Source organism: Eleutherodactylus coqui, chromosome 2 (assembly GCF_035609145.1).
Source record: "Eleutherodactylus coqui strain aEleCoq1 chromosome 2, aEleCoq1.hap1, whole genome shotgun sequence".
NCBI classification, from domain to species: domain Eukaryota; kingdom Metazoa; phylum Chordata; class Amphibia; order Anura; family Eleutherodactylidae; genus Eleutherodactylus; species Eleutherodactylus coqui.
In genome coordinates, this window is record NC_089838.1 from 163836896 (window position 1) to 163864355 (window position 27460).

The 27460-nt window shown below is 44.0% G+C and overlaps 1 protein-coding gene across 1 annotated transcript in view; it reads left to right on the forward strand.

The window, feature by feature from the left end:
• LOC136611906 (transcriptional regulator QRICH1-like) overlaps positions 1–27460 on the forward strand; it is a 33238-nt gene that overhangs the window by 984 nt on the left and 4794 nt on the right. The window contains exons 2-8 of the mRNA XM_066591877.1: positions 10863–10911; positions 11758–12788; positions 14910–15078; positions 17581–17735; positions 19936–20050; positions 20130–20238; positions 21761–21912. Coding sequence (XP_066447974.1) covers positions 11781–12788; positions 14910–15078; positions 17581–17735; positions 19936–20050; positions 20130–20238; positions 21761–21912 — 1708 coding nt within the window. The 5' untranslated portion in view covers positions 10863–10911; positions 11758–11780. The remainder of the gene's footprint in view (positions 1–10862; positions 10912–11757; positions 12789–14909; positions 15079–17580; positions 17736–19935; positions 20051–20129; positions 20239–21760; positions 21913–27460) is intronic.

Consider the following 27460-nt stretch of genomic DNA (forward strand, 5'->3'; position numbering starts at 1 on the left):
ACTTCCCACAGACTTGGCTCTCCGGACCCGATGGTACTGTGGCCCCTCTCCTGACCACACCTGCCATACCCCACCCCGCCACTAGGGTGTAACAGCAGCCCCCGATTCCCAGGCGCCCCCAGTACTCTGCAGCGCTCAACTAAATATGATCTATACCTATGTAACATGTTTAGGTACTTAGAGCAGGTGGTCTCCGCAGACGCCCCCCGGCCTCCTTATACACTCACTGTAAAAAGAAAACCCTCCCCGAGGAGGAAGAGGAGGAGGAAGCGAAACCTTCCATCTGTGATTGTACTGATATAAGTGATTACAATATCAGAGCTAGAAAACTGAGCACTTGTTGGCCGGCTCTAGTACCGTGTTGTACCGCATATAGCTTGGATACAAGATGTGATACAGGTGGGCATGGAGGCTCTAGTACCCTGTTGTACCGCCTCTAGCTTGGATACAAGATGTGATACAGGTGGGCATGGAGGCTCTAGTACCCTGTTGTACCGCCTCTAGCTTGGATACAAGATGTGATACGGCCGGGCATGGAGGCTCTAGTACCGTGTTGTCCCACCTCTAGCTTGGATACAAGATGTGATACAGGGGGCATGGAGGCTCTAGTACCCTGTTGTACCGCCTCTAGCTTGGATACAAGATGTCATACATGCAGGCATGGAGGCTCTAGTACCCTGTTGTCCCACCTCTAGCTTGGATACAAGATATGATACAGGTGGGCATGGAGGCTCTAGTACCCTGTTGTACCGCCTCTAGCTTGGATACAAGATGTGATACGGCCGGGCATGGAGGCTCTAGTACCGTGTTGTCCCACCTCTAGCTTGGATACAAGATGTGATACAGGCAGGCATGGAGGCTCTAGTACCCTGTTGTCCCACCTCTAGCTTGGATACAAGATATGATACAGGTGGGCATGGAGGCTCTAGTACCCTGTTGTACCGCCTCTAGCTTGGATACAAGATGTGATACGGCCGGGCATGGAGGCTCTAGTACTCTATTGTACCGCCTCTAGCTTGGATACAAGATGTGATACAGGGGAGGCATGGAGGCTCTAGTACCCTGTTGTACCGCCTCTAGCTTGGATACAAGATGTCATACATGCAGGCATGGAGGCTCTAGTACCGTGTTGTCCCACCTCTAGCTTGGATACAAGATGTGATACAGGCAGGCATGGAGGCTCTAGTACCCTGTTGTCCCACCTCTAGCTTGGATACAAGATGTGATACAGGTGGGCATGGAGGCTCTAGTACCCTGTTGTACCGCCTCTAGCTTGGATACAAGATGTGATACGGCCGGGCATGGAGGCTCTAGTACCCTGTTGTCCCACCTCTAGCTTGGATACAAGATGTCATACATGGAGGCTCTAGTACCGTGTTGTCCCACCTCTAGCTTGGATACAAGATGTGATACTAGTGGGCATGGAGGCTCTAGTACCCTGTTGTCCCACCTCTAGCTTGGATACAAGATGTGATGCAGGGGAGGCATGGAGGCTCTGGTACCCTGTTGTACCGCCTCTAGCTTGGATACAAGATGTGATACAAGTGGGCATGGAGGCTCTAGTACTCTATTGTACCGCCTCTAGCTTGGATACAAGATGTGATACAGGGGAGGCATGGAGGCTCTAGTACTCTGTTGTACCGCCTCTAGCTTGGATACAGGGGAGGCATGGAGGCTCTAGTACCCTGTTGTACCGCCTCTAGCTTGGATACAAGATGTGATACAGGGGAGGCATGGAGGCTCTGGTACCCTGTTGTACCGCCTTTAGCTTGGATACAAGATGTGATACAGGCGGGCATAGAAGCATACAGGTCCCATATGGTATCCTGTGGCATATCGGTCCACATTTGCTATAACTGAGCCTATAGATCCTAGTAACATAGTATGTAAGGCAACAAAAAGTGTTATTGTTCTCAGCAAGGGAAACCACGTAATCTTGTAAATATGATGGCTTTTAATGGTTAACAAAAATACATGATGTTATAGCGAGCTTTCCAATCTACTCAGTTTGAAAGCTCGCTGTAACATCACGTATTTTTGTTAGCCATTAAAAGGTATCATAGCTTCAAGATTCCTTGGTTTCTCTTACTGAGAACAATCACACTTTACTCTAATGGAAAACCCTGTACCAAACTTTTTTTTCTGCCACAAAAGACTTGTGTCCATCCGGTTCAGCCTATTACCCCCCAATGTTGATCCAGAGGAAGGCAAAACTATTGTGCAAACTTGTGGTCTGTTGGTGTCCCTGATAGTCCCATACATGTTCTAGTGGGGATAAATCTGGTGACTGGGCAGCCACAGAAGTGTGACAATGTTGTGGGGCTTCCTGAGATCCTCTTGTGTGTGCAGCCGACCATTATCCTGCTGGAAGCCACCATGAGAGGAACAGATGTGGCTGCAGGATGTCCTAAACATATCACCGAGCTGTCATTGTCCCTCATACCACTACTAGGGGTGACCGACTGTTGTATGTGATGGCTCCTGGACTATCACACCAGCAGTGGGGGCAGTGTGCCGCTTCACAGCAAAGGCAGGATTGGGGTGCTCACCCTTGGGTCTCCGGACATGGTCATACACAGGGTCCAAACTAAAGATGGATTTGTTGCTAAAGACAACCCACATCCACTCTGTAGTGTCCAGTTTTGTTCATAACATTACTGTAAATGGAGGTCAAAGACAGTATATGTAATGGGCGCCGTGACCAAATGTCCTTCAGCCAAGCGCCTGCTAATGGTTCCAACAGACACAGAGGCCTGTAATGATGGTGCCCCCCTGTCTCTGGATGACGGACAATGAAACAGTCAGAGCTGCTTACGCTGATCAAGCAATTCCCTCTACTGGTGGTCTATCGAGAGCGTCCTGAGCCCTCACGCATCCGCTGGTCCCAACACCTCCAAACAGTCTGGTCAGAATGGTCCAGGTGGCGGGCAATTCAACCATACCACCATCCAGCTTCTCACATTCCAATAATGCCCCCTCTCAAACACTGTAAACAGGGTGACCGCTCTTCTCTGTGTCGTAGAGGCGTCTGGTGGTCAACAATCTCTACACAAGAGGAAAAATAGGTCCTCTACACACAAGTTGCCTCTGAGAGCCTTTTATAGGTCAAGGGTGGCAAGACCGTTCATCTAATCGCATCACAACTCTAATCGTCTATATATCTGCCTGAGATGGAACTGCATGCCAAGTTTTGCAGCAAAATGCCAACTCCTTCTAGGGGCTTGATTTTCTTTTTTGCAGTGAGTATAATTTGCACCACCCCTCCCCCTACAAACTGTGATTGTGATGTTCTCGTATTCTTTCGCTTCATCAGGATCATAAGACTTTGAGTACAATTTCACAAATATTCCAGTGAGGTTCTTTATTTTTCCTGTATGTTCTTGTTATTTGTTCTCTCTTCGCTGCTTATTTCGCATTGACTTCCCCTTTCTGCAACTTCTTGATTACCGTATCCCATCTCTGGTTGTCGCCATTGCTCCAAATCATCATTTCTCTGATTGTAACTGTTGCCACTAGCGACGAGGCACCTTTTTTACTGTAAGAAATTGTTTTATTTTATTTGTAAAATTATTTTAAAACTAATAAAAATTTGATTTGAAAGACCCTCCTTCCTTGACTCATATGGGCTCTTCTTGGGTCCAGCTCTAGAAGCAGTCAACGTGTCAGGTAGTCCTCACCACTCAGTCTCAACAGGTGATGGTAGACTTGATTGACAGTCTGACGTCACCTATTGAGAATGAGAATATCTACTTGATATGTTGACAGTAGAGATGAGTGAACTTACTCGTTTAGGGCGTTTTTGCACTCGAGCACCACTTTTTCCGAGTAACTGACTACTCGGACGAAAAGACTCGGGGGGGCGCCGGTGGGTGGTGGAGTGAGGGGTAGCAGTGGGGAACAGGCGGGAGCTCTCCTCTCCCCCCCCCCCCCGCCCCCCCCCCCCCCCACTCCCCTCTGCAACCCCCGGCGCCCCACAAATCTTTTCGCCCGAGTAGTTGGTTACTCGGAAAAAGCGGTGCTCGTGCAAAAACGCCCTCAACGAGTAAGTTTACTCGTCTCTAGTTGACAGCGTCTAGAGCTGGACTTAAGAAGATCCCATACAGGTCATGCAAGGGGAGGGGAGTACTGGAACAAAAAGACCGAGCAGTGGGGCCGCCATTGAACAGCCACGCATCCGGTCCTGCTGACTTTATCCAGAGACCGGCCTTCTTTAAAGGGGTATTCCCATATCAATGTTTTGTGGCGTAAATAAGAACTACTGTTCTTTCCCTACACCTTGCCGGGTGTTATGGAAACAGTTGAAGCGGCATCCTGTGTGTTTACACAGGGAGGAATGTCTGCGCAAATTTTGCAGCATTTCTGGATCCAAAACTGACTTCTATGGGGACTCGTGGTGCACAAATGCACTGGAAAATAGAGTATGCTGTTTTGTTTTGCAATAAGCAGTGAATAGAACCCATTTATATCGATAGTTCATCACATGTTCGTATTTTTCCTGCACATTTTGGCTGTGCAAAAAACCCAACCAAACAGCATACTTTATTTTCCTGTGCATTTGTGCACCAAAAATCCCCATAGAAGTCAATGGGAATGCGCATAAAATATGCTAGATGTGCGAAACACTGCAATTGCACAGGGAAAAGAGCTCATCTGGAACTCATTAGCCATTTTAATCGGTATATATCTTTTTTGCCATGCACCTGCCATGAAAAAGAACAGTAAAATACGTTGATGTGTGTACAAAAAAGCATCCATTGTCCTCGCAAAAACGCTGCGCTCATGCATGCGCAATATGCACATGTCTGTGTGACGCTGGCCTAAGGCTAGGTGCACACCCGCCTTAACTGTGAGCTCAGCCTATGAGGTACAGCAAGCATTGGACGACACATGAAAACTAATCCACTATGTTGACAAAGTATTGGGCCCCCAGCAATCCTGTACTGTCAGGCATAGGGGGTAGGCAAATTGAACTTGTGAGCGTTGGGTATAAAGGAGAGCATCACACAGGTATATCCCAGAACAGAAACCACCAGACTGCCAGCAGGTGTAGAGCGGACAGTGGGGTCTGGTGGTGGAAAGTCACCTGAACAGCCAATCTGTACAGGACATGGCAGCACTCTTGGATCTTCCAAAGTCCTCTGTGGGCAAGGTTATTTGAAAATGTAAAACCTCAGGTGTGTGTAATGCAGCCACCTTCGGGGGGACAGAACGTGGACAGTGAAGCCTTGTAGAAGCTGTGAAGGCATCACGCACAATGTCTGCTGTAACACTTGCTCAGGAGGTCTCGTAGGCTATTGGAACATCCATTAGCATCAGAATCATCCATAGGGATGCGAAGGGTTACCATGGATGAGCGGATGCACACAATCCCGGTACTGGTGCATTATGTCTCCATGGGGTGGAGACATGGGTTGGTTGGGCTTATTGACAGGTCATGCCCCAAGATGTGCGGATTGGCTGCATAGCTCTCACTGGCCATCCCCTTGATAAGCTGACACATCTGCTGGCCGGACTGGTATGTCCGCTCCCGTCTCCCAGAGCAGCAGGCCCCGCAGTCAGTCAGCATATTGGTTGCAACACGTTTCACCAGCCATCCCCTGACAAGCTCAGACATCTGGCATGTCCGTTCCCGTCCCCCCAATCAGGCGGCCCCGCTCTCGCTCTCCTCAATGTGCTCCACAGCCCTCCAACACGGTCAGTCTCAGCTGCTGTAAAAGACGGCCCAACACCATATTGAAAAATGATTACAATCAAATATCATTCCCTTCTATGTGCGTCCCAGTACGGCCTTACCTGTGTAAATACGCTGCACAGGTACAACAAATAGATTTGATGCATAAATGTTCAGCAGATACACGGGTTTCCTGTGTATTTACGCACACCCACTGATTTCAATGAGCTTTTTCAACGCGTAATACGCACTATGATAGGAATCGCTCTGTTTTTTTTGTTTTTTTTTCACACGATCGAATGCTGCGTGAAAAACGTGCAGATGTGAATAAACCCATTGAAATCACTGCAGACTGAGCAGTGGGTAATATTACTCGCCCCCTCTGGGAGCAGAGTGTCACCTTTTGAGTTATATACCTCCACATGAATAGATATGGGATAAATTGTCTTACTCAGACAAGTATGCAGCATGAATATTAAAATAACTGGATTGTGTTCATTCAACACAAGTGTTTCCATAAAACTTCATGACAGATTAAATACTGCCCCTACTGAGTGCACGGAAAGGAAATCAATCGATCCAATTATGGGAGTAGGTTCCTTGCCTCCTAGCACTGCTCGGTCTAAGGCATGCCTCTCGGAGTCTGTTACCTACTAATGTGCCTCCAGTGGAATGATTGGATGCATTTGCAAGGAGAATGCTGACTTCAGTCATATTCAGACATTCTAATACTTGTCATTAGAGTGGGCTTCCAAATGGATCTGTGAATATTTATTGTGCCGTCAATTGGCGGTATTGGAGAACCATTCACCCAAGAAGAACCATTGCCATGTTTCACATTTTGGAATTCTTTCATTGATGCAAGTGCCCCTCATACTGTAGCTTCACACAGGTTTCTTAGTTCATTCTTTATTAAAGCAAATTTAAGTTTTTGTAATCTGATCCAAAAAGGTTTTTCTACCATAAACCTTTTTTTTTAAATATACTGGGCTCTTAGGAGGCAGGAAGTGGTGATGCTTGGACCTAACCATTGGTCATAGTCTAGGCCGACATTTAAAAAAAATTACTTCAATTTAATATAGTAGAAAAGGAAGAGGAGGTGGAGCTTATCCAGTGAGGAAAAACAAGGGTTTTTTTTTTCTTCTGGCTTTTGTTTTAACTTGCGGGACAAGTTGTATTTTTTTAATATCATTTTGAAGTACATATAATGTATTATATGACTTTTATATGTGTAGCACCACATGCAAGGATTTTCAGGGGGATGGTGGGTCGTGGGCGGGGAGTGGGGGGGGGGGGCTGGAAATATAAGCCTCACCCTGAAAATGAGCTGTAGCTGAAGGGAAAAAAAAGTATACTTCACTTAGAAGCGCTGGCCGACCCTCTGCTGCAGCTTCTCCCCAGGTCCCGGACACTGGTCGTCGTCGTCTTCTCTTCTGGCCAGGGATTAAAAAATCCCCACCTTTTGGAAGCGCTGGCTGTGATTGCCTGACACTTGGCCAATTACAGCAAGTGCTTGATGAACCAATCACAGCCATTCATCAAGTGCTGGCTGTGATTGGCTAAGCGTCAGCCAATCACAGCCAGTGCTTCCAGGAGGCGGGGATTTTTCAATCCCCGGCTAGAAGATGAAGAGAAACAGTGCTGGGACCCAGGGAAAAGACGCAGCCGGGCTGACAGCGCTTCTAAGGTGATGTATACTGTTTTTTTTAGCTAGGGCTTAGGTTATAGTTTAGATAGTAGGATTTCCTACTGTCAAAGTTGCACTGAACGTAAACTGCGTGTTCGTGCGATGCAACAGAGAGGAAGGCTTCATAGGGAAACATGGGCTACAAAACCTCACGAGTCGTGTGCATATCGCTGGACCCGCGAGGTCTTTGTGTCGGGTTGTTGCATGCTACAAAACATTGCATGTGTGAAGTAGCCCATAGGAAAGCATGGGCTTCACATACATGCGATTTGTAGCCTGTATAAATGAGGCCAAATGATCACTTTTTAAAGTGTTTTTTTTTTTTTTTGGCTAGAGGCAAGATAAACAAAATCTGCAAAAAAAATATATATTTTTTTTCCTTGACAGTGTTCATCATTGCTGCTGTAGGGGTAATACGGGGAAGCTGAACACTGGGGTTGGGCTAGAGGAACCAGATTGACAATGATTAGGTGATGGCTCCTCCTGATTCCCAAGACAACCTTTTCCTTTTTGTGTGTGTCTTAAAAATGACTATGTAACACAGCATTGGTGCATCCCGTAGAATAAATGTGCGATCCTGGTTACCCGTCTCCAGTGCTGTAGATCCCCCTCATCTAGTTGAATAGAGCTATAACTCGTATGGCCTCAAAGACTTGCCAGTGTTTATACTTCAGTGCTGCATCATAAATATGCAATAATCTGCTAAAATATTAATGGCTTTAAGGGCTAGGCAAGCGAAAAGCAATCATAAGTTTCCCTTATTTATGCTCTTGGAATACTTAAATTACTTCTACTTAGATTGAACATTAAAATGTATTACAATCGAACACAAGAAAATTATTTCCTTTTCATCAGTGGAACATTTTAGACTGTATTAAGAAAATCTATATTCACCTGCAGTGTAAAAATCCCAGAAAGGTTTCTGTATTCTGCAGATTTATTCCATATTTGCAGTTCCGTCATTTAACCCATTATAATGCGGTGTGAAATCTATAAAACTGCATTGAACTCATGCTGATCTTGCTGTGGATTTCGAGAAATGTTCCTCCATGTAGGAAGATGGCCTTATTTTTTTCAAGGGCATCATACAAAGCTAATGTGAAATTTCACACAGTAGTGGGTAAGAAAGAACCGTGAATGAATACTATTTACATGACATTTATCAGAGCCCGCTTTTTTACTTTTTTTGAAGCTTAAAATGTAATAGTATTATGCATTTGAAGCAAACATTAACTCATAATGCTGGAAATAGTGTAGCGGAAACTGTCCCCACAAAGTCTGGTACAGCCCAAGAGACATTGATGAAAATACTTGAGAAAAAAACGGTTTGACTTACCCCAGACTCGGAGTTTAGTGGCATATCACTAAGAGTAGTTTCACATGTGCGTTGGGACATTCAGCGCTGTTCGATTCCGTCCAGAGACGGAACTGTTCAGCCATGGGGATTCTCCTATCCTGATCCCCCAAATGGAGCAGGAAAGCGGAATCCCCAGCTCAAGTTTGAAACCACCCTAAAAGTTTGACCACTGTGGCTTGGCACGATCACTAGAACAGAGATTTTGTCTTATCTATGTAACTACTGAGAAGAAAGTAGGGCAATGTTGAGAGGACTGTTGACTAGAGTGGCCACTCATACAGCTGCATGGTAGATGGTGGCTTCCTTCTGCTGCCATTTTATTCAAGTGGTAAGTTGGGGTCACAGCAACCTGTTCATTGGACATTGTGACACTGTGCTATGATATGCCGATCTTTGTGGCAGGGATACTCCACTATGTCTAGTAAAGATCCACTGAGATTGGTGCTCAGCTTGAACCTTCACTTAGGCTGGAGTGTTGCCTACCTGGCAGAGCAAGGCTTGGTCTAAGGGCCTGTTCACATCACATCACATTAGAAAGGGCCACAAGCAGATCCTCCCCTTCAGGCGTTGAGAACGGCATATGGCTCTGTCCTGGGCCTAATGTTGTTCAACATTTTCATAAATGATCTGGAGGACGGAATTGATGGGAAACTGATCGAATTTGCAGATGACACAAAGCTAGGAGGATTAGCTAACACTAGGGAAGAGAGAGATGATCTGTCTGGTATGATTTAGTGAATCCTGCACTGAGCAGGGGCTTGGACCCGATGACCCTGGAGGTCCCTTCTAACTCAACCATTCTATGATTCTAGTATTCAAAAAGATCTAGAAAAGCTTGAACAGTGGTCAGCAACTAACAGAATGGTATTTAACAAGGAGAAATGCAAAATCCTACATCTGGGCAAGAAAAATGAAAAAGCACATACAGAATGGGAGGAATTGAGCTAAGCAGCAGCACATGTGAAAAAGACTTGGGTATACTACTAGATCATAGACTGAACATGAGTCAACAATGTGATGCAGCAGCCAAAAAGGCAAACACAATTCTGGGATGTATTAAGAGAAGCATAGAGTCTAGATCATGTGAGGTAATTATTCCCCTCTACTCTTCCTTAGTCAGACCTCATCTGGAATACTGTGTCCAGTTCTGGGCATCCCACTTTAAAAAAGACATAGATAAACTGGAGCAAGCTCAGAGAAGAGTTACCAAGATGGTGAGCAAATGGTCTGCAAATCATGTCCTATGGGGAACAGTTAAAGGATCTGGGAATGTTTAGCTTGCAAAAAAAGAAGGCTGAGCGGAGACTTAATAGCTGTCTGCAAATATCTGAAGGGCTGTCACAGTGCTGAGGGATCAGCCCTATTCTCATTTGCACAAGAAAAGACTAGAAGCAATGGGATGAAACTGAAAGGGAGGAGACACAGATTAGATATTAGAAAGAACTTTCTGACAATGAGGGTGATCAATGAGTGGAACAGGTTACCATGGGAAGTGGTGAGTTCTCCTTCAATGGAAGTGTTCAAACAAAGGCTGGACAAATATCTGTCTGGGATGATTTAGTGAATCCTGCACTGAGCAGGGGGTTGGGCCAGATGACCCTGGAGGTCCCTTCCAACTCTACCATTCTCTCTTGATGTCCGGAGATGACTTGCGGCATGTGACTGATGTAGGGGATGTCCTCCACATCAGTCAAACAAGGATGAATTTCACTTGCAGCTCCCATGATCTGTTCAGGTCACAGGACTGTTGATAGATAATTGGCATCCAGTGAAAAAAATATATGCATAATACACAGTGACAATACACCCGTGATATGGAGTTTTGTACCGTGAGCGGGGACACTCCGGGTGTTGTTGTTATGCCATGATGGGGGGTAGATGGGACATTTCTTGTATATGGATGTAGATTTGGCAACTAAAAATATTTTATCTGGCTGCTAATTTTTTCCGTTTAGGATCTCTGACTGATATAAAATCCTCACCACCCCACCTTTTGTATATTAGTAATGGACTGCAATAAGTTAATATATAACATCGCAGTGTGTTTAAATCTGTTCAACACAGTCTAGCTTTTTCCTATTACATTAGAATCTGTCTTAATTGCAATCAGCCCATGGTCTGCTAACTTTTACTCCTTTCCTTGGCAGTGGTGGACATGAGGACAACGGCTTTCTTTATTACAGATGCCACTATAAGGTATATAAATATTTCTGGTTTTCCTTTTTCGTTAGTGCATGTGTGTACAGGTTGGCCCTGTTCAGCCATTCTAAATAATTTTTAGATGTTGATTGTACTGTATATACCCCGTTTCCCTGAAAATAAGACATAGCATGATTTTCCAGAATTTTTGAGGATGCAAAATGATTTTTCAGGCTTTTTGAGGATGCTTGAAATATAAGCCCTACTCCAAAACTAGGCCCTGCTAACAGTTAATTAAAAAAGTCAATTTAAATGGTGTCCAGGCAGCTATACATGTAAAAAAGTTAAACCTTTTTGAACAAAAATTAATATAAGACACTGTCTTATTTTCGGGGAAATAAGGTAATATCTATTTTCATGAACTGGCTTTCTCTTTACCTTTTTGGTGATTTGAATGACAAAGTTGTAAAAAAAAAACCCAAACTGTTAGATATCCAGCTAAATTCCATAACTGTTGATTTGTGGAAGCTTTCTACTAAACATAGAATTCATATTATATTCCCATAATTGACAAAATCTGAGGAGGATTCCAATGAAAACTGTAGTAGACGTCCATGCTTAGTATTACTGCAGCCGTGGATATGTGCATGGACTAGCCTCGTGCAATGAGTCTAATCTGCGTGTGAAAACGCATCAAGATGTGACATATATCCTTTGTATGGACTACAGCGTGCAAATGAATGGAATGCCTCTTATGTGGACTTGCCACAGGTTTCATGTGGATTCCTTGTCAAAATCCGCAATATTCATGTGTCCTATTTCATCTTTTACCCCTTTTATGGTCTGTCTTCTTTTTTCGTGCAGAGCTCTTCCTAATGCCATGTATTCTTGATGTTTGTTTAGTTTGTTCTGTAGTTGCCGGAAGGATGAGCCATTCTTTGGAAAACTCCATTCCGTATGAAGACTATCTGAGAATGAAAGCTCAGACTATTCCACCCCACCGCATGAAAGATTTCTTAGATTCTCTCAATTGCAAGGGAGCCGAGGAAATGCAGCAATTTGTTCATTCTCCAATCTCTGTATATCAACAAAGAAATCATTACTTTTACATGGACAATTCTGATGTGGCTGGTTCGTTGCTGGAGCTAGCTAGGCCCATCGCCTCTCCTCTGCAGCACTCTACTGTTAGTCCCGGGGTCCCTCTTGATCAGCATCATGTCCCCGTACATCATGTCCAATTGCGACCGGGTCACAATATTGATGTTCAGTCAGGCCAACCCAATAAGACTCTTCAGCAGCAGGTTGATGGCCAGTCTGTTTCTGATGGCCAGAACTCTAGCATTGTTGGTACGTCTTCTTCTCAAGATCGGAGAGCTTGCTCTTCAGGATTATCCCAACCAGTTAAAAAAAGGAAATTTGACTTGCCTATTGAGGACAGCTATACTATTAACCACAGTTCGTTACAAAACACTCCTGCTACCGTCGTAGCACTGCCTTTGCAAAGTCAGCAACAGGCATACATTCCTCTTCGGCAGGAGCTTCTCACTGTGGATAGTAGTCAGTTGTATGGACTAGTTCCTGCCAGTACTTCACCCTCTGGACAGTTGCCTAATGTAGAATCTTGGGCCATCTTCTCTGCCCATGCCACCTGCCCCGAATCTCAGACTCTAATAAACACTTCTGTACCTCAAGACAGTTGTGGAATAGTTCAAATGGGGGAGATTCCAATGCACACTAGTAGTGTTAAACTAGAGGAGAGCAAAGAAGGCTTTGATGTGAAGAAGAGCTTCTCGGATAAAGCAATGCATGCTGCTGGTACGTCTGGGTTTCCCATGCCGTTGTTAAACATGAACGGGAACCTTCAAATTCCCTTATCCTTACAAACGAGTGGACGGGTCTACCAGTCTTCAAAATACTGGGATCAACAAGTACAGGTAACTTTAATTTCTTCTTGCCTTTTATAGGACAAGCAACTTCTTAAATAACTTCTGGTGTTTTTAAATAATTTTAATATTTTAGAAATGCAAATCGAATTATTAAATAGTTTGGCCGTGTTCCCATCCTGAGTTGCCTGCATAGAAACTGATCACAGGTTTTCCCCACTGTGGGGGACCCCAATGATCAGCTAAAACCGTGGGGAAACCTTCAAATTGTTCATTTCCCTTGCAGCATCGCTACAGAGGAGATGAGGCATTACACAGTAGCCATTGAAATGAATGAGATGGCTGTGTAATGCAAGGGCCTATTGGGCCCTTCAAAGACGGAGGTGCTTTTTGCAGTAACTACACCTTCCACCCCCCCCCCCCCCTTTTTTTTTTCTCTTTTCTCCGGACTTTTTTTGCCTCTGTTTAATACTGTAAGTTATTTAATACTCGAGCATCCTTTTAACTGTTGTATAGGATTGTCACTAAATATTTGCTGACCTTGGTATGCCGCCTTGAAAGATTTCCGTGCAAAATTGTAACTCCTTCTGCACCCCCTTTCGACTTTTTCAGTGGGTTAAAAAAAAAAAAAAAAAAAAGACACTTCAGTTTACCCATTCTGCTGCCTTACCAGAGTGTTAAGGCAGCAGAATGCAGTCCTAAGCTTTCGCTCGCAACCTGAAGGTTGCAAGTTCAATCCCTGTATGGTTCACGTCCCTCTCCAAAATTCCTTTTTCTGACTTTCTAAACAGCAAGAAGTCTTATTTCGCTAAACCACTCTCATCTTGACTATTGTAACGTGCTACTAATCGGTCATCATTCTCCTTCCTCTCACTAAGCTTCTTCTCTCACATTTTCCTTGACTGGAGCAGCCAGGTTCAACTTTCTTTCCAGCTGCTACCTCTACGTTGTGAGCTACAATACACAGGGGTGGGAGCGCAAGCTGCTACTCTGACGCCCTGCTGTGGCCGGCTCTCGTAACTGCAGGTGCAGTGAATGTAAATGCCTGAACGAAATGCGAGCGCATTAACAAATTATTTATCATCTGCCTGTATAAAACAGCTGCAATGATAGAATTCGCTTTTGCAGCCTGTTTACACAGGCCCATAAATAGCGTTTGCAAATTAGTCTGCAGTTGTTCGCATTCACTGCATCACTGAATGTGAGCAACTAAATGATCATTGCTCACATGCGACAATGTGTGAATGAGCAAACGATTATTTTAATACCTGCATAAAATGAGCAACGAACAAGAAGCAAATTCTTTTGCAACGATTTTTTTTAAAACTAATTTTTCCATGTAAAAGGGTCCTTGCATTATTTTAAAACGTGTAAATGCACCTTTAGGCCTCCGTCAGATGAGCGTTTTCTTTTTTTGTCATGCATGAATAGACGTGCAAAAAGAGCGCTCCTAAAAGAACCAATGGGTTTCCATAGGGCTCACAAATATTTTTAGATGCGCAAAAAACTCGCACTTGCCAAAGATAGGACATGTGAGTGATACTCGCATCTAAGGTCCTTGGTGCGTGCAAAGATGGGGCCTGACCTATTGTTGGAGTGTGCTTTCCATAGACTCCTATAGGAGCTGGAAAACGCACACCTCCAATCATGTGATCGGGCTAGTTCAAATAGCTGGAATTCACCCGTTTACTCGATCTTTTCTTCATGCGAGGGGCGATCTTTTGCTCGTCCATTCACGCACAGAAAAACTGCTCGTCTGATGTGAGGCCTTAGGGCGCCCACCCACTGGCGTTTGCGATTTCCGTGCGTGAAAAACGCCGCGTTTTCGCGGCGTTTCCATTAATTTCCATTGACTTTCATGGGTGCATTAGGAGAAAAATAAGGACACATATGCAACTGACAGTTCCTATGTTAAAAAACGCCACGCAACGCAAAACGCCAGTGGACAGGAGTACATTCAATTCTAATTGCACTAGAGAAAAAACGCAAAACGCAGAGAAACGCAAATCGCCAGTGGGTGGGTGCCCTTATGATGCATTATTAACATAGGTCTGTGTAAAGCTAATTGAGATGACGGCTAAAGCCAAATTCTGCATATTTATTTTGGATCTAAACTATTTGAATGCTTTAAGACATTGAATATTGTGTCTCCCGCTTCTCTCCCTCTTCTAGCCTCAAGGTCTACAGTGTTCACCATCTGAGCCACAGCTGAGGTTACAAAATACTGATTTTCCTTGCACCCTTAAGCCAGAAGAAGGAGCTTTTTTTTGGAGGACTTGGGCACAGATTAAGAATGCAGAAATTCTAAAAGAGGCTGAAAACAAACCATCGTGGTTAGGAAGTATGCATGATTGTTAATGTCTTTGGCAATGTATTTCCAGGGATGTAATACTTAAAGGGGTTGTCCCGCGCCAAAACGGTTTTTTTTTTTTTTTCAATAGCCCCCCCCCGTTCGGCGTGAGACAAACTCGATGCATGTTATAAAAAAAAAAAAACGTCCAGTACTTACCCGAATCCCCGCGCTGCGGCGACTTCTTACTTACCTTAGTAAGATGGCCGCCGGGATCTTCACCCGCGATGCACCGCGGGTCTTCTCCCATGGTGCACCGTGGGCTCTGTGCGTTCCATTGCCGATTCCAGCCTCCTGATTGGCTGGAATCGGCACACGTGACGAGGCGGAGCTACAAGGAGCAGCTCTCCGGCACAAGCGGCCCCATTCGGAAGGGAGAAGACCGGACTGCGCAAGCGCGTCTAATCGGGCAATTAGACGCTGAAATTAGACGGCACCATGGAGACGGGGACGCTAGCAACGGAACAGGTAAGTGAATAACTTCTGTATGGCTCATATTTAATGCACGCTGTACATTACAAAGTGCATTAATATGGCCATACAGAAGTGTATAACCCCACTTGCTTTTGCGGGACAACCCCTTTAATAAGGTCGAAACACATGCAGGATTAGTGTATCATGTGGCAGAGGAGGCCAATGTTAATAGGGTCATATAGCAGCTTTAAATTACTTTGGGACTTGAATGGTAACCCATTTTTTGTGCAACCTAATCAAATTTTTAATAGATTCAGTTGTAATATGATTTTTTTCCCCTCCTTTTTTAAAGATGCGTGATATTCTTTTACCTGATCTTTTGTTTCAGATTGGATATCCTGGCCCCAGCTGACATAATCCATTCTTATACCCAGGGCAAGCCATTCTTGACAATGGTCTGTCCTGTAACGCTGGGGATAGACAAGATAAGAGTCACACCAGTTGATGGCTTATGACTGGTTTTGTCACTCAGCTGCAATATCTCAGACACAACCTGTGGTCCGGTGTGGCACTGTTTTTAGAAGTAGGCTGAAATATGTTTGTTCTAATCTGTACAACACCTTTAGAGGGGTTTCTCGGGACTTTACTATTTGATGGTGTTGCGTCTCCAGTATTAGCCAGGCTGCTGCCATGTTGGCAGAGATGTCCGCTTCTGGCTCTGTCTGCGCTGACAGTGGGCCTGAGCAGCAGACCCCACCGATCAGCTGTTGATGACCTATCCTGAGAATAGGTAATAGATAAAAATAAAAAGTCCCGGGAAACCCTTGGCCCCTCACCCGCCACCCCCACCCCAGTCGGCTCAGCGAGTCCTCGCAGAGAGCTTAAGGTTTTTGACCTGCGTGGACCCCCAACACGAGTCCATTAGACTCACAGTTTTAGCACTGCATCGTCCGTTTCGCGGCAAATGTAGTTTCAAAGGACCTTTTTCTTAACTATTTGTTACTTTCTGTTATTTCACCAGTAAGTGGTTGAGAACATGATTTACACACATTATCAGTTAGGCTACGTTCAGACGAGCGTATTTTCGCGCGTACATACGCGCGAAGAAAACTGCTCGCCTATTTAAAACCATGCAGTTCCTATGAAGTGTTCACATGGGCGTGTTTTTACTGCGTGTGAACGCGCGCAGCAACGAAGAAAGGACATGCGTGGCAGTTTGGTCCGCACTGCGCTGCTCTTAACATTGGCTCCTATGGGACACGCTGCACGTGAGTCCGGTCCTGTGAACGACCCAGTAGACAACAATGTAAAAATTTTTTTTTTTTTTTTTTTTTTTTTTATGCTAAAGCTAAATGCTTTTGTGTGTTTCCCTTTGCATAAAGCACTCCATGTTGTGTTCCGGATGTGTTTTGTTGTAAACACCAATAAACGATGTGCAGCCTGTTATATAAAGGAAGAAACTTGGTAATCAAAGGTTCGCTGGGGCCTGAAAAATCGTGTGTCTCACAACTATCAATACTTAAAATACTGCCGCCATGTATATTGGCTGGGATGCTGATACAGCTCAAGGTATGAAGCGCATCTACATGCGCTCCATGCAGCCAACATCACATTTGCTAACACGCATATGTAAAGCACGGACCTTCGTTCACGCGTATTTTTCCGCGCACGTTCAAAAACGCGCGGATTAGCGCATACGCTTGTCTGAACGCACCCTTATCACTGAAACTTTCCTTACACAAGATATTGAAGCCGGTGTTACCAAATATTGTTAATTTAACCATTTTTGTTATTTCCTGAAGTGTTCACTGTACACCTTATCACATACAGACTTTTGTCCTTTCTTGTGATCACATCAGTGGCACCTTGTATTCTTTATGTATCTGAGATAAAGCGGGTAAGCTTCCACTGGCACGAGGAGAAACAATGTTTTCTATAGACTGATGCTTTTCTGCAGTCTTGTTTTGACCTCATTCTAATACGTTCCTGGATCAGTAAGGCTACCTACACACGGGTAACGGGACAAGGGAGTTATGGCTGCTATTTTCATAAAGTGACAATTATTTATTACCTTTCCAGAAAGAAAGCCTTTAATTTTTAAAGAAGACGTGCTCTCTGTGCCAATTGCAGAATTAAACTATGGATTATGTTTAATAAGCAAAGAAGCCAAAAGGCATGATGGCTCCCCATATGATGCAGATATGATGTTTTACTTGCTTCTTTGTATACAGAAGGTAGGATTCCTATATCATTCTGACCCAATGTCTTTCCATGTTTTGGCTTTATTTAATCTTTGTTTTTAGTCTAGTCCCTGCATGTTGTTGTTTGGGTTCTTTTAAGAAATATTTTATAATTGTAACTTGACGGAAAGTAGGCAAAAAGTACAGTTTTGACGAGTGCTCGTGTGTAAAATTGTTTAGAGTTGAAAGAGGTCAGAAATCTTAAAGTGGTTTGGTCATTACAACAAAGCCCTGTTCATTTGCCGGGCCTGGCCTAAATTAGTGGGCATACTCACCTGTGCTGAAGCTCCGGGAGGCAGCTGACAGCAGCGACTCCAGGGTAGACGGGCCAGCAGAAGACGGGCATCTACTGCAGCCAATCGGAGGTGGTAAGTATGTGTGGTGATACTGGCAATGGTCCTCAGCTGCGTCCCAGGGCCCCAGGACAGGTGAGTATGCCCTCCTTAGCGTTTTTTTTTTGTAATGACAAAACCCCTTTAAGACTTCTGACCTCAAAAAGTATATCTCAACCTCTTTTAAAGGGGTTCTATCAAGTTATTCTCTTTCCACAGGAGAAGGGGGTATATTTACAATAGATGGAGTTCTGATCTAGAAAACATGTCTAATTAGTCATCGGTTAATGGAGTGAACGTCACACTGGTGCGCACCATCACTCTATTCACTTCGATGAAAGAGCCAGAACTAGGAGTTCATGTGCTTTGGCAATCTGCAGTGCTGCTGTTGAAGTGAACGGAGCAGCGGTGTGCCTGCACCATCTACACTCCATTGACTCTGATTGGGGTCCTAGCGGTCACAACCAACAGATCATAAAGTTACCCCCCCTGTGGATATGGGATAATGTTATAACATGGTACAACACGTTTAATAAGGTTGCACCATACTATGGTTGCCTTTTCTTCAAAGATCCAGGGCTATTTTGTTCCACGTGTTCAGTCTGAGCCTCAGAGTACGACTAAGCAGAGACTACAGAGACATTCACAAATTATAGTAAAGGTACACCCTTTCCTTGCCTCCAGTGCTGCGCTCTCTGACAGAAAGCAGACAGAGGTTCTTTTTACAAGTGACGGTTGTATTGTGTTTTTTCTGTGTATACTGATCAAACAAAACATTGAAACTGCTGAATTGGTCATCAGTAGTTAATGGATGGGGTCCACTGATCGGGGACCTGGCCATCAGCTGATCATCCAGCCTTCTGTCCAGTACAGCGAGCTAGATATTGTCATCGGAGGACAGGGGGAGGAAGTGCGGGTGCTAGCTTCATTCCTATTGAAATCAATGGCACAACCTCTCTGCTACACAACTTTTTGCTCCTCTCCTAGTCAGAAGTGGATGTGAGATCTCTTCCGACTGCCCCCCCTCCATTCAGAGGATACAATTGTTCAAAGATAAACTACTGCCTGTTTACACGGCCCAATTATCGTTCAGTTTCACACAGCCCGACAATAATGGTTCTGTGTAAAACGGGTCTTGGTTTCTCCTCTCCTTTCCTGAACCACCTGATCAGCTAATTTATGATCGCAGCAAAGGTCTCTACGTTGTCAGGAGAGGAGAATGAGCACTAGAAATCGTGTCTCAATCCAGCTTCACTGGTATGTCTGAAGGAAGAGTCAGTCTGCAGTTACTATGTACAGTGATATTTGGAAGCTGCAGAAGTGAAACGGTGCACAATTTAAAATTGAGCCCTCTTGCAAAAACTTTCAGCCCAAAAGACATGAATTTAAGTGTAAAAAAAAAAAAATTGCCACTAAAGCTGTCCTTAACCTGTATGATGATTTGAGTTAGGCCGCCTGCAGACGGGCGGGTCGGATCCGGCGGCGAGAATTCTCGCCGCTGCACCCGACCCCAGCGCCTGCAGGGAGGAGCGCATACTCAGCCGCGCCTGGCGGCCCCGGCTCTTTCATGTGCCGGCTGCCGGGCAGCCGGCGCATGTGCAGACGCAGCCGGGTGAGTGACGTTTATGTGCGAGGCTCTGCGAGCCCCGCACAGAAATAGGACATGCCGCGGTTTGTTTGCCGCGCGAGATTTCACGCGCCCAAACCGCGGCCGTCTGCATAGGAGTGCGTATTGTAATGCACTCCTATGCAGGCTTTCAGCGGTGGAAATCCCGCGGGAAATCGCGCCGCGGGATTTCCGCCCGTGTGCAGGCGGCCTTACTTGGTAGAAGTATATTAATTTTTGTTAATTCTGTTTCTAGCATATGTTTGACAACAACAGGATCGACAACGTTTTTGCTGATCTTTACTATTCAAAGTTTCTGGAGAAACTTCATGAAGTGCTTAAAGGATATTGCCCAAGAGTGAATCCATTTGGTAGGTTCATTTTAACGTTGCTCCTTCATTGCTATTTATTATAGTATGTGGATGATTTATGGAAACTTCTCCTTCACAGGTTATGTAATATCCAGCTGCATTTCCGAAGAAATGTTGTGGGACTGTAAGCAATTGGGTGCTCATTCGCCAACTACTCTGCTGTTTACTCTAATGTATTTCAACACCAAGTAAGCACTCATAGGAAATGTTTGCATGCCTTTTGTTGTATGCCAATTTGGAAGGTATAATACCAATATGTTCAGTTTCACATACAAATATCAGCAAATCCAAGATTACTTATTTACTTCTCCAAGTTTAACCTCTTCAGTGGCAGGTTTATTACCATGTCAGGCCTTACAGGGCAGGTTTTTTCAATGAGTCAACAATGTAATTAAAACCCCGGGAGATTTCAGTTGACAGCTCAGTGCTCTGCACATTTCAGCACTAGAGCTGTCCACGGAAATCTTCCGGGGTTTAACTACATGGAGATTTTCCGGGCGTGCCACTAAAGGGTTTAATGTCTCAGCTCTTTTTTTGCTTGAATGTGGCTCTCAAGATAGACAAGGCTGGAGACCTCTGTATACAGCACACCATTTGTGGATTGGGATGTGCAATATTTTTAAAGAAACAACAAATCTGTTGTCTTCCTTTCCTGCATTTAAAGTGCTTTTTGCCACCCACTTCCTGCAATGAAGTGGGTGGCAAGAAGCACCTCATGGGGATAATGGCACAAAAATACAAACAGGGTAAAGAAGTGGAACCTAAATAGTAAAGTAATAATTCGGCTATAAGAAGATCCACTTTTTTTCATATTTGGATGAAATGGCAGTTGTGCTCTAAATTTCTTGTTTATTTGGTGATCTATATATTTTTGCACAACCAATATTGTGCAGCTTTATTGGACAGACTGTTTTGGGCTAACATGTAACTGGTAATCTAGAAGTAACATTGTTTTTGTGAGTTGACTTTCCTCGCTTTTACAAGTTTTAATTTAAAAAAAAATTTTTTTACTACTTGGGAAGTTTTCTTTTGTCTTTTTAAATGGATTTCGCTTCCCTTCATTAAGGCCTGATGTCCACGGGGAAATTATATTTAGCAAATCCACGGCCCATAGGAAAGCATTGACCATCCGCAGTTAAATAGCCGCGGATGGTATTTTAAGTGATTTGCGTATTTCATGCTCGTGGGGAAAAAAAACGATGTGCTCCATTTTAGTGCGGATCTCGCGTGCGGGAGATGTATCTCAATTGATCTCCCGCATGAAAAAAAAGACAATTCTAGTGGATTCGCGGCACAAATCTGCACGGACCTGATTTTCCCCGTGGACATAGTGTCGAGAAATAACATTGATTACATCACAATGAATGATCAGCTAACTTGTATAGAAAATGAGGAACTCTTTACATCCAATCTCCATGGTAGCTGCTGCATTGATCTCTGCCTACAGATGCTCACACCCCATGCAGCAGGGAAAGTCTCCGTTTGCAACCATTGAATGCCTAGACATGAGACGTTGTGTTTTTGATTATTTTTATTCTTTTTGATTAATTGCAGACATGTTGCAAAATATGCCTGTCCTGTTTTATGTGGTTCCCAGGGGGAAAAAAAACTTAGCATTTTTGATGAAAAGTATAATAATGTACACGTCTACGCTGGATATTGTGCCGTCAGTTTAGTTTCATGCCTGTTGATACCTATCTGTTTCCTCAGGTACTTTGTTCTGAAAACTGTAGAGCAGCACTCACAGCTGGCTTTTTCCAAGATTACAAAGCAGACGCGGAAAAACCCAGGAATAGGAAAAGACAAGAATTGTACAATTCGCTTTTTGCGCCTCTATGGACAAGTTCAGAGTGGCTTGAAAGGTGAAGACCCTAATAGTTGGTGACCCTGAATAAAGTCCGGCATAGTCCCATGCACAAAATATATTGTGGTGTACAAGGGGGAGGGGGTTGAATAAAGTAAGTGATACTTGGAAACATCCAAACTGAAAGCTATAAACCTACTTTTGCACATTCTATTTAACAAACAGGTCTTTTAGTGGTCTTCAGATTTAGTTATGTCAAAAATCTAAGACTGGGCCGTGAGCTGGGACACTCCAGGCTGTGCCTGCTTAGATTTCTCAAAACCAGAGGTGTCACTTAAAGGGGTTTTGCTACCAGCCGGGACATGGGACTTCTGCAGCCAATCACTGACCACAGCAGTCACCTTCTATAGCCAGTGAGTGGTGGGGAAGCAATTCTAAGTAATGGCAAAATACTTTTAATCCCTTAGTGACATAAGGGTTAGAGATGAGCGAACACCAAAATGTTCGGGTGTTCGTTATTCGGAACGAACTTCCCGTGATGCTCGAGGGTTCGTTTCGAACAACGAACCCCATTGAAGTCAATGGGCGACCAGAACATTTTTGTATTTCGCCGATGCTCGCTAAGGTTTTCATGTGTGAAAATCTGGGCAATTCAGGAAAGTGATGGGAATGACACAGTGACGGATAGGGCAGGCGAGGGGCTACATGGTGGGCTGCATCTCAAGTTCACAGGTCCCACTATTAAGCCACAATAGCGGCAAGAGTGCCCCCCCCCCCCCCCCCACTGTCAGCATAAAGATCGTTCTCCTCTGCCACAGCTGTAACAGCTGTAGCAGAGAAGAACGATGTTTGCCCATTGAATTCAATGGAGCCAGCAATACAGCAGGTTCCACTGAATGCAATGGGCTGCCCGCGATCGCAGGATGAATGGTCGGAAAGGGGTTAAATATATAACCCCTTTCCTGCAATTCATCCAGAAATGTGTTACACTAAAAATATATACCGGCGTATAAGGCGACCGGGCGTATAAGACGACCCCCCAACTGTCACCTTATACGCCGGTAATACAGTGGAGCAAAGAATAAAAAGCATTACTCACTTTTTCAGATGATCTGCGGCGCTCCTGCAGGCTGTCGCTCCTTCCTGGTTCCCGGCAGACTATTCCTTTCTCCACGAAAGGCTTTAAATCCCTGCCTCCAGAAACACAGCCAATCACAGCCAATGACAATGATGTCATTGAATGGCTGTGATTGGCTGTGTTTCTGGAGGTGGGGATTTCAAGCCAATCACAGCCATTCAATGACATCATTGTCATTGGCTGTGATTGGCTGTGTTTCTAGAGGCGGGGATTTCAAGCCTTTCGTGCAGAAAGGAATACTCTGCCGTGGATTAGGAGGGAGCGACAGCCTGCAGGAGCGCCGCAGATCATCTGAAAAAGTGAGTAATGCTTTTTATTCTTTGCTCCACTGTATTACCGGCGTATAAGGTGACAGTTGGGGGGTCGTCTTACACGCCCGGTCGCCTTATACGCCGGTATATATTTTTAGTGTAACACATTTCTGGATGAATTGCAGGAAAGGGGTTATATATTTAACCCCTTTCCGACCATTCATCCTGCGATCGCGGGCAGCCCATTGCATTCAGTGGAACATGCTGTATTGCTGGCTCCATTGAATTCAATGGGCAAACATCGTTCTTCTCTGCTACAGCTGTTACAGCTGTGCCAGAGAAGAAGGATTTCTCTTCTATATGTTCTCAATGGGGTCAGCGCTGCTGCCGCCGGCCCCATTGAGCGCATATAGAGAAGATTTATGGCCCTAAGAAGGACCGTTGGGGTTCTTGACACCTAAAATACTCCTAACACTCTCCCTATAGCAGCTCCAACACGATAGCGCTTTCCCTAAACTCATGTCAGAATGCATCCATAGCGAGCCGCGGGAGGGGCAGATTTCAATACTCGGGTGACAACTTATCTCCCCAGCCACTCACAGCAGGGGGGTGGTATAGGGCTTAAACGTTGCAGGGGGAAGTTGTAATGCCTTCCCTGTCTTTATATTGGCCAAAAAAAAGCGCTAACGTCTCAGGGAAGAAAGTTAAATTAACCAGAACACCGCATGGTGTTCGTTACGAATAACGAACATCCCGAACACCCTAATATTCGCACGAATATCAAGCTCGGACGAACGCGTTCGCTCATCTCTAATAAGGGTGCAATGATTTTTTTTTTTTTTGAATTTTCATCTCCACTTTTCAAAAAGCCATAACTTTTTTTTTTTCTTTCTTTTTTTTCCTGTCAACATGCATGGCCATATGAGGGTTTGTTTTTCCCCCTCCCAAGCTGTAAATGTTACCATTTGCATTTGTTGTATATTTTTTGAGGGTAAGGAGAAACTGCATATCAATTTTGCCATTAGGTTTCCTATAATGCAGCATGAATGACATAAAATTATATATTCCTAAGTATACCAAAATTTTATTTATTTATTTTATTTTTTTGCACTTAGTCTCATAACTTGACTTTTCCGTGAATGGAGCTCTGTGAGAACTTGTGGGGTTTCTTTTTGCATAACAAGCTGAAATTATTATTGGTACCATTTTGGGGTACATAAGGCTTTTTTGATCAACTTTCTACTGCATTTTTTGGGGGAGGAGATGAAATGAACAAAAAGCTTTTTGGCTTTTTAAAATTTTTTTAAATGGCGCTTGTCGGGCAGTGTGTTCAATGTATTGTAGGGGTAGTTATGGATGCGACAATACCAAACATGGTTTTTATTAAAGTTTATCAAAATATAATGTATATAAACATTAGCCCCTGACTCGCTTCTCATGTGTATCCTATCAGATCCTTCTATATGACATGCTTCCCTCACAGGGAAGGCTTATGTGAGCATTTACCTGTATCTTTTTAATTTCTCGAGGACCAGGGTGTGTTTGGTCCTAAAGCACCAGACACGCTTTAGCCATTCTACCCATGTGGTGGTTTTACTGCCCCCTCTCAACCCCCCCCCCTTTTTTTTTCCTTCAGCTACTGGGTTTCCCCAAAAATAAGATCTACCTCGATAATCAGCTCTACTCTGATTTTCAGGAGGGTGGGTGGTGTGCTTGAAATATAAGCCCTCCACCGAAAATAAGGCCTTGCTACATTACATGAAAAATTATAAAAATATTGGCTGCGTCAGTCTTCCATGTAGTCCTCAGCGCTGAAAGAGCATTCTCTTCCTGGTAACAGTGATTGGCTGAGCCACAGCGCTAGTTATCCAATCGGAGCCGGCGCTCTATGAACCAATCGCAGCCATTCAGTGAATGACATTATTGAATGGCTGTGATTGGTTCATCGAGTGCCAACTTTGATTGGCTGAGGCTGTGTTCATGAACCATCTGCAGCAATCTCTTGCTGGAGGTGGAGTATTCAAGCCCCGTTACCAGGAAGAGATGTTTGACAAAATAAGTTGCATTATTTTTTGTGCTAATTTTTAACACTGGGAAATGACAGAACATTTTTCCACTGCTGTCACCTGTTTTTGTTGAAAGTGGTTGTTGGGGAAACAAAGTAAAACAGGCCAAAGAATTGGGTGGTAGAAATAAAAGGGCCATTACTTATTAAATATCCGGCTGCTTCAGCGCTTCTGCTGGTCTTTGCTTACTGTGCTGCAGTAACGATGCCACATCGACACCCGATGGCTGCAGCCAGACCTCCACCAATTAGGCTAAGGTCAACATGGCATCATCACTGCAGCACAGCAAACATACGGGTGGGGATTTAATAGCAAAGTAAATGGTTCTCGTATTCTTATGCATTTTGCTGTGGGCTCAACTTTTCTTTTGCTTACTCTCCCCCCCCCCCCCCCCCCCTGATTCCAGGGATATAATTTTAACTATTAAGCGCTGCAGAATAAGTTGGCGCTATGCAAATAAAGATTATTAACTATTTGTGTGTTTACATAATGCAGCGTACACAAGGTTTGCTATGTTTTTCTTTTTATTTTTTTTTTATTTTGCTGCTGCTTTCCCCATTGACTTAAACAGACAAACCTAACTGTAAGAAAACCCCTGCATATATCTAAAGTGAAGCTGTCACCACTCTGCACCCATTGCATTCCCTACAAAATTACAATTCTGGATTCTTTCCCTTAAACTGCCTTGCCATTCCTCTGTTCCTCTTAGAGATGTATAAATAAATCGTAAGCTGGATGTTACTATTCCTGTTGTCAGAAGCGTGCGTCCTAAACCGTGTGGCATAGTCAGCAGTGATTGACCAGCATCGGAGCGCGCAGAAAGAAAGAAGAATTGGCAAGGAGCATAGTTCTAAAAAAAAAAAGATGCTCCCGTATCGGCACAATGCAGATTTCTAATGCAATGTTCCAGAATTTTTATATTCTGGGGAAGACTATTGTTTTGGCCTCTGGCACATTTGCATATTTGGGGCCATGTGCTGTTAATGTAATTCCACAGGCAGCACATAGCCCCACTATAGCCTATGGGGCTAAACGCATGGATGTTTTTCATCCGGATGAGAAATGGGACATGTCAGTGTGCGGAGTCCCTGTATATCTGACGCAGCATACGAATGGGTGTCTGATGCAAGTTATGTCCCCGTTACTCTCGGTCGCAGCTTGCATTACAGCTAATGTGCACCCAGCCATAATGAAACGGCTGCGTCAAATGTCACTAGTCCCTTTTTCAAATAAAATGTTTCTGGAAGCATTTTGTCTGAAAACGCATTAAGGCCGCGGTCAGACAATCATTTATTTATTTTTTGAGCATGAATAGAGACACTTCTTTTTTTCGCGCACCTATTAAAACCAATGTTTTTTTAATGAAAGCATTCACATGTCTGAATTTTACAATCGTGAAAAAATTGCACCTGCCAAAGATAAAACATGTGAGTGGAGATGCATCTGCTCATGTGATGTGCGCTGTTTTTTTTTTTTTCTTTTGCGCGACTATTCATGTGCAAAAAATAAAAACTCTCTTCTGACCGAGCCCCAAGAAGGGAAAGTGCAGCACAAAGCTTCAAACACGGGTTGGATTTTTTTTTTTTTTTGTAACTTATTTTTTGAGCCCAAAAAATAAAGTGGATTTACAGGTTCTAGGAGGTATAAAGGAAGCACTCTTCTCTTCTTGTTGGATGCACTTCTGGCTTTGCCTAAACATCTGTCATGAAAACTTTCTTTTCCAGTTTTGAAAAAAAACCCTGTGTGTGTGACTACTCTAAAACTGGTTATTATGCACTACATAGTGTCGTCTTTTGTGCTTATTTTCTGAATCTGGTGTTTTTTGTGTTCATTTTTTTTTTCTTCTTTCCAATACCTTTTTTTTTCTCTCCTCAAAATCGCAGCATCTTGGTATGGTGTTTTTGTCAGCTAATTTTTCCATGGGGCTCTCTATAAAAAGGAACATATAATAATAGAGCAATACAAGTATGATAAAAAGGCCACCTAATATATGCATATACCGGTTAAAATAATCACTTGTTTTTTGTTACATGCATTTCATGTAGGAAAAGGGTCACAAAAGACACTGAATAAGTCCAAAGCAGGGTTTTTCCTTGTGAGTTCTGAACCATCTTAGACCTACTGTGTATAGGCATGATCATTTTTTAACAG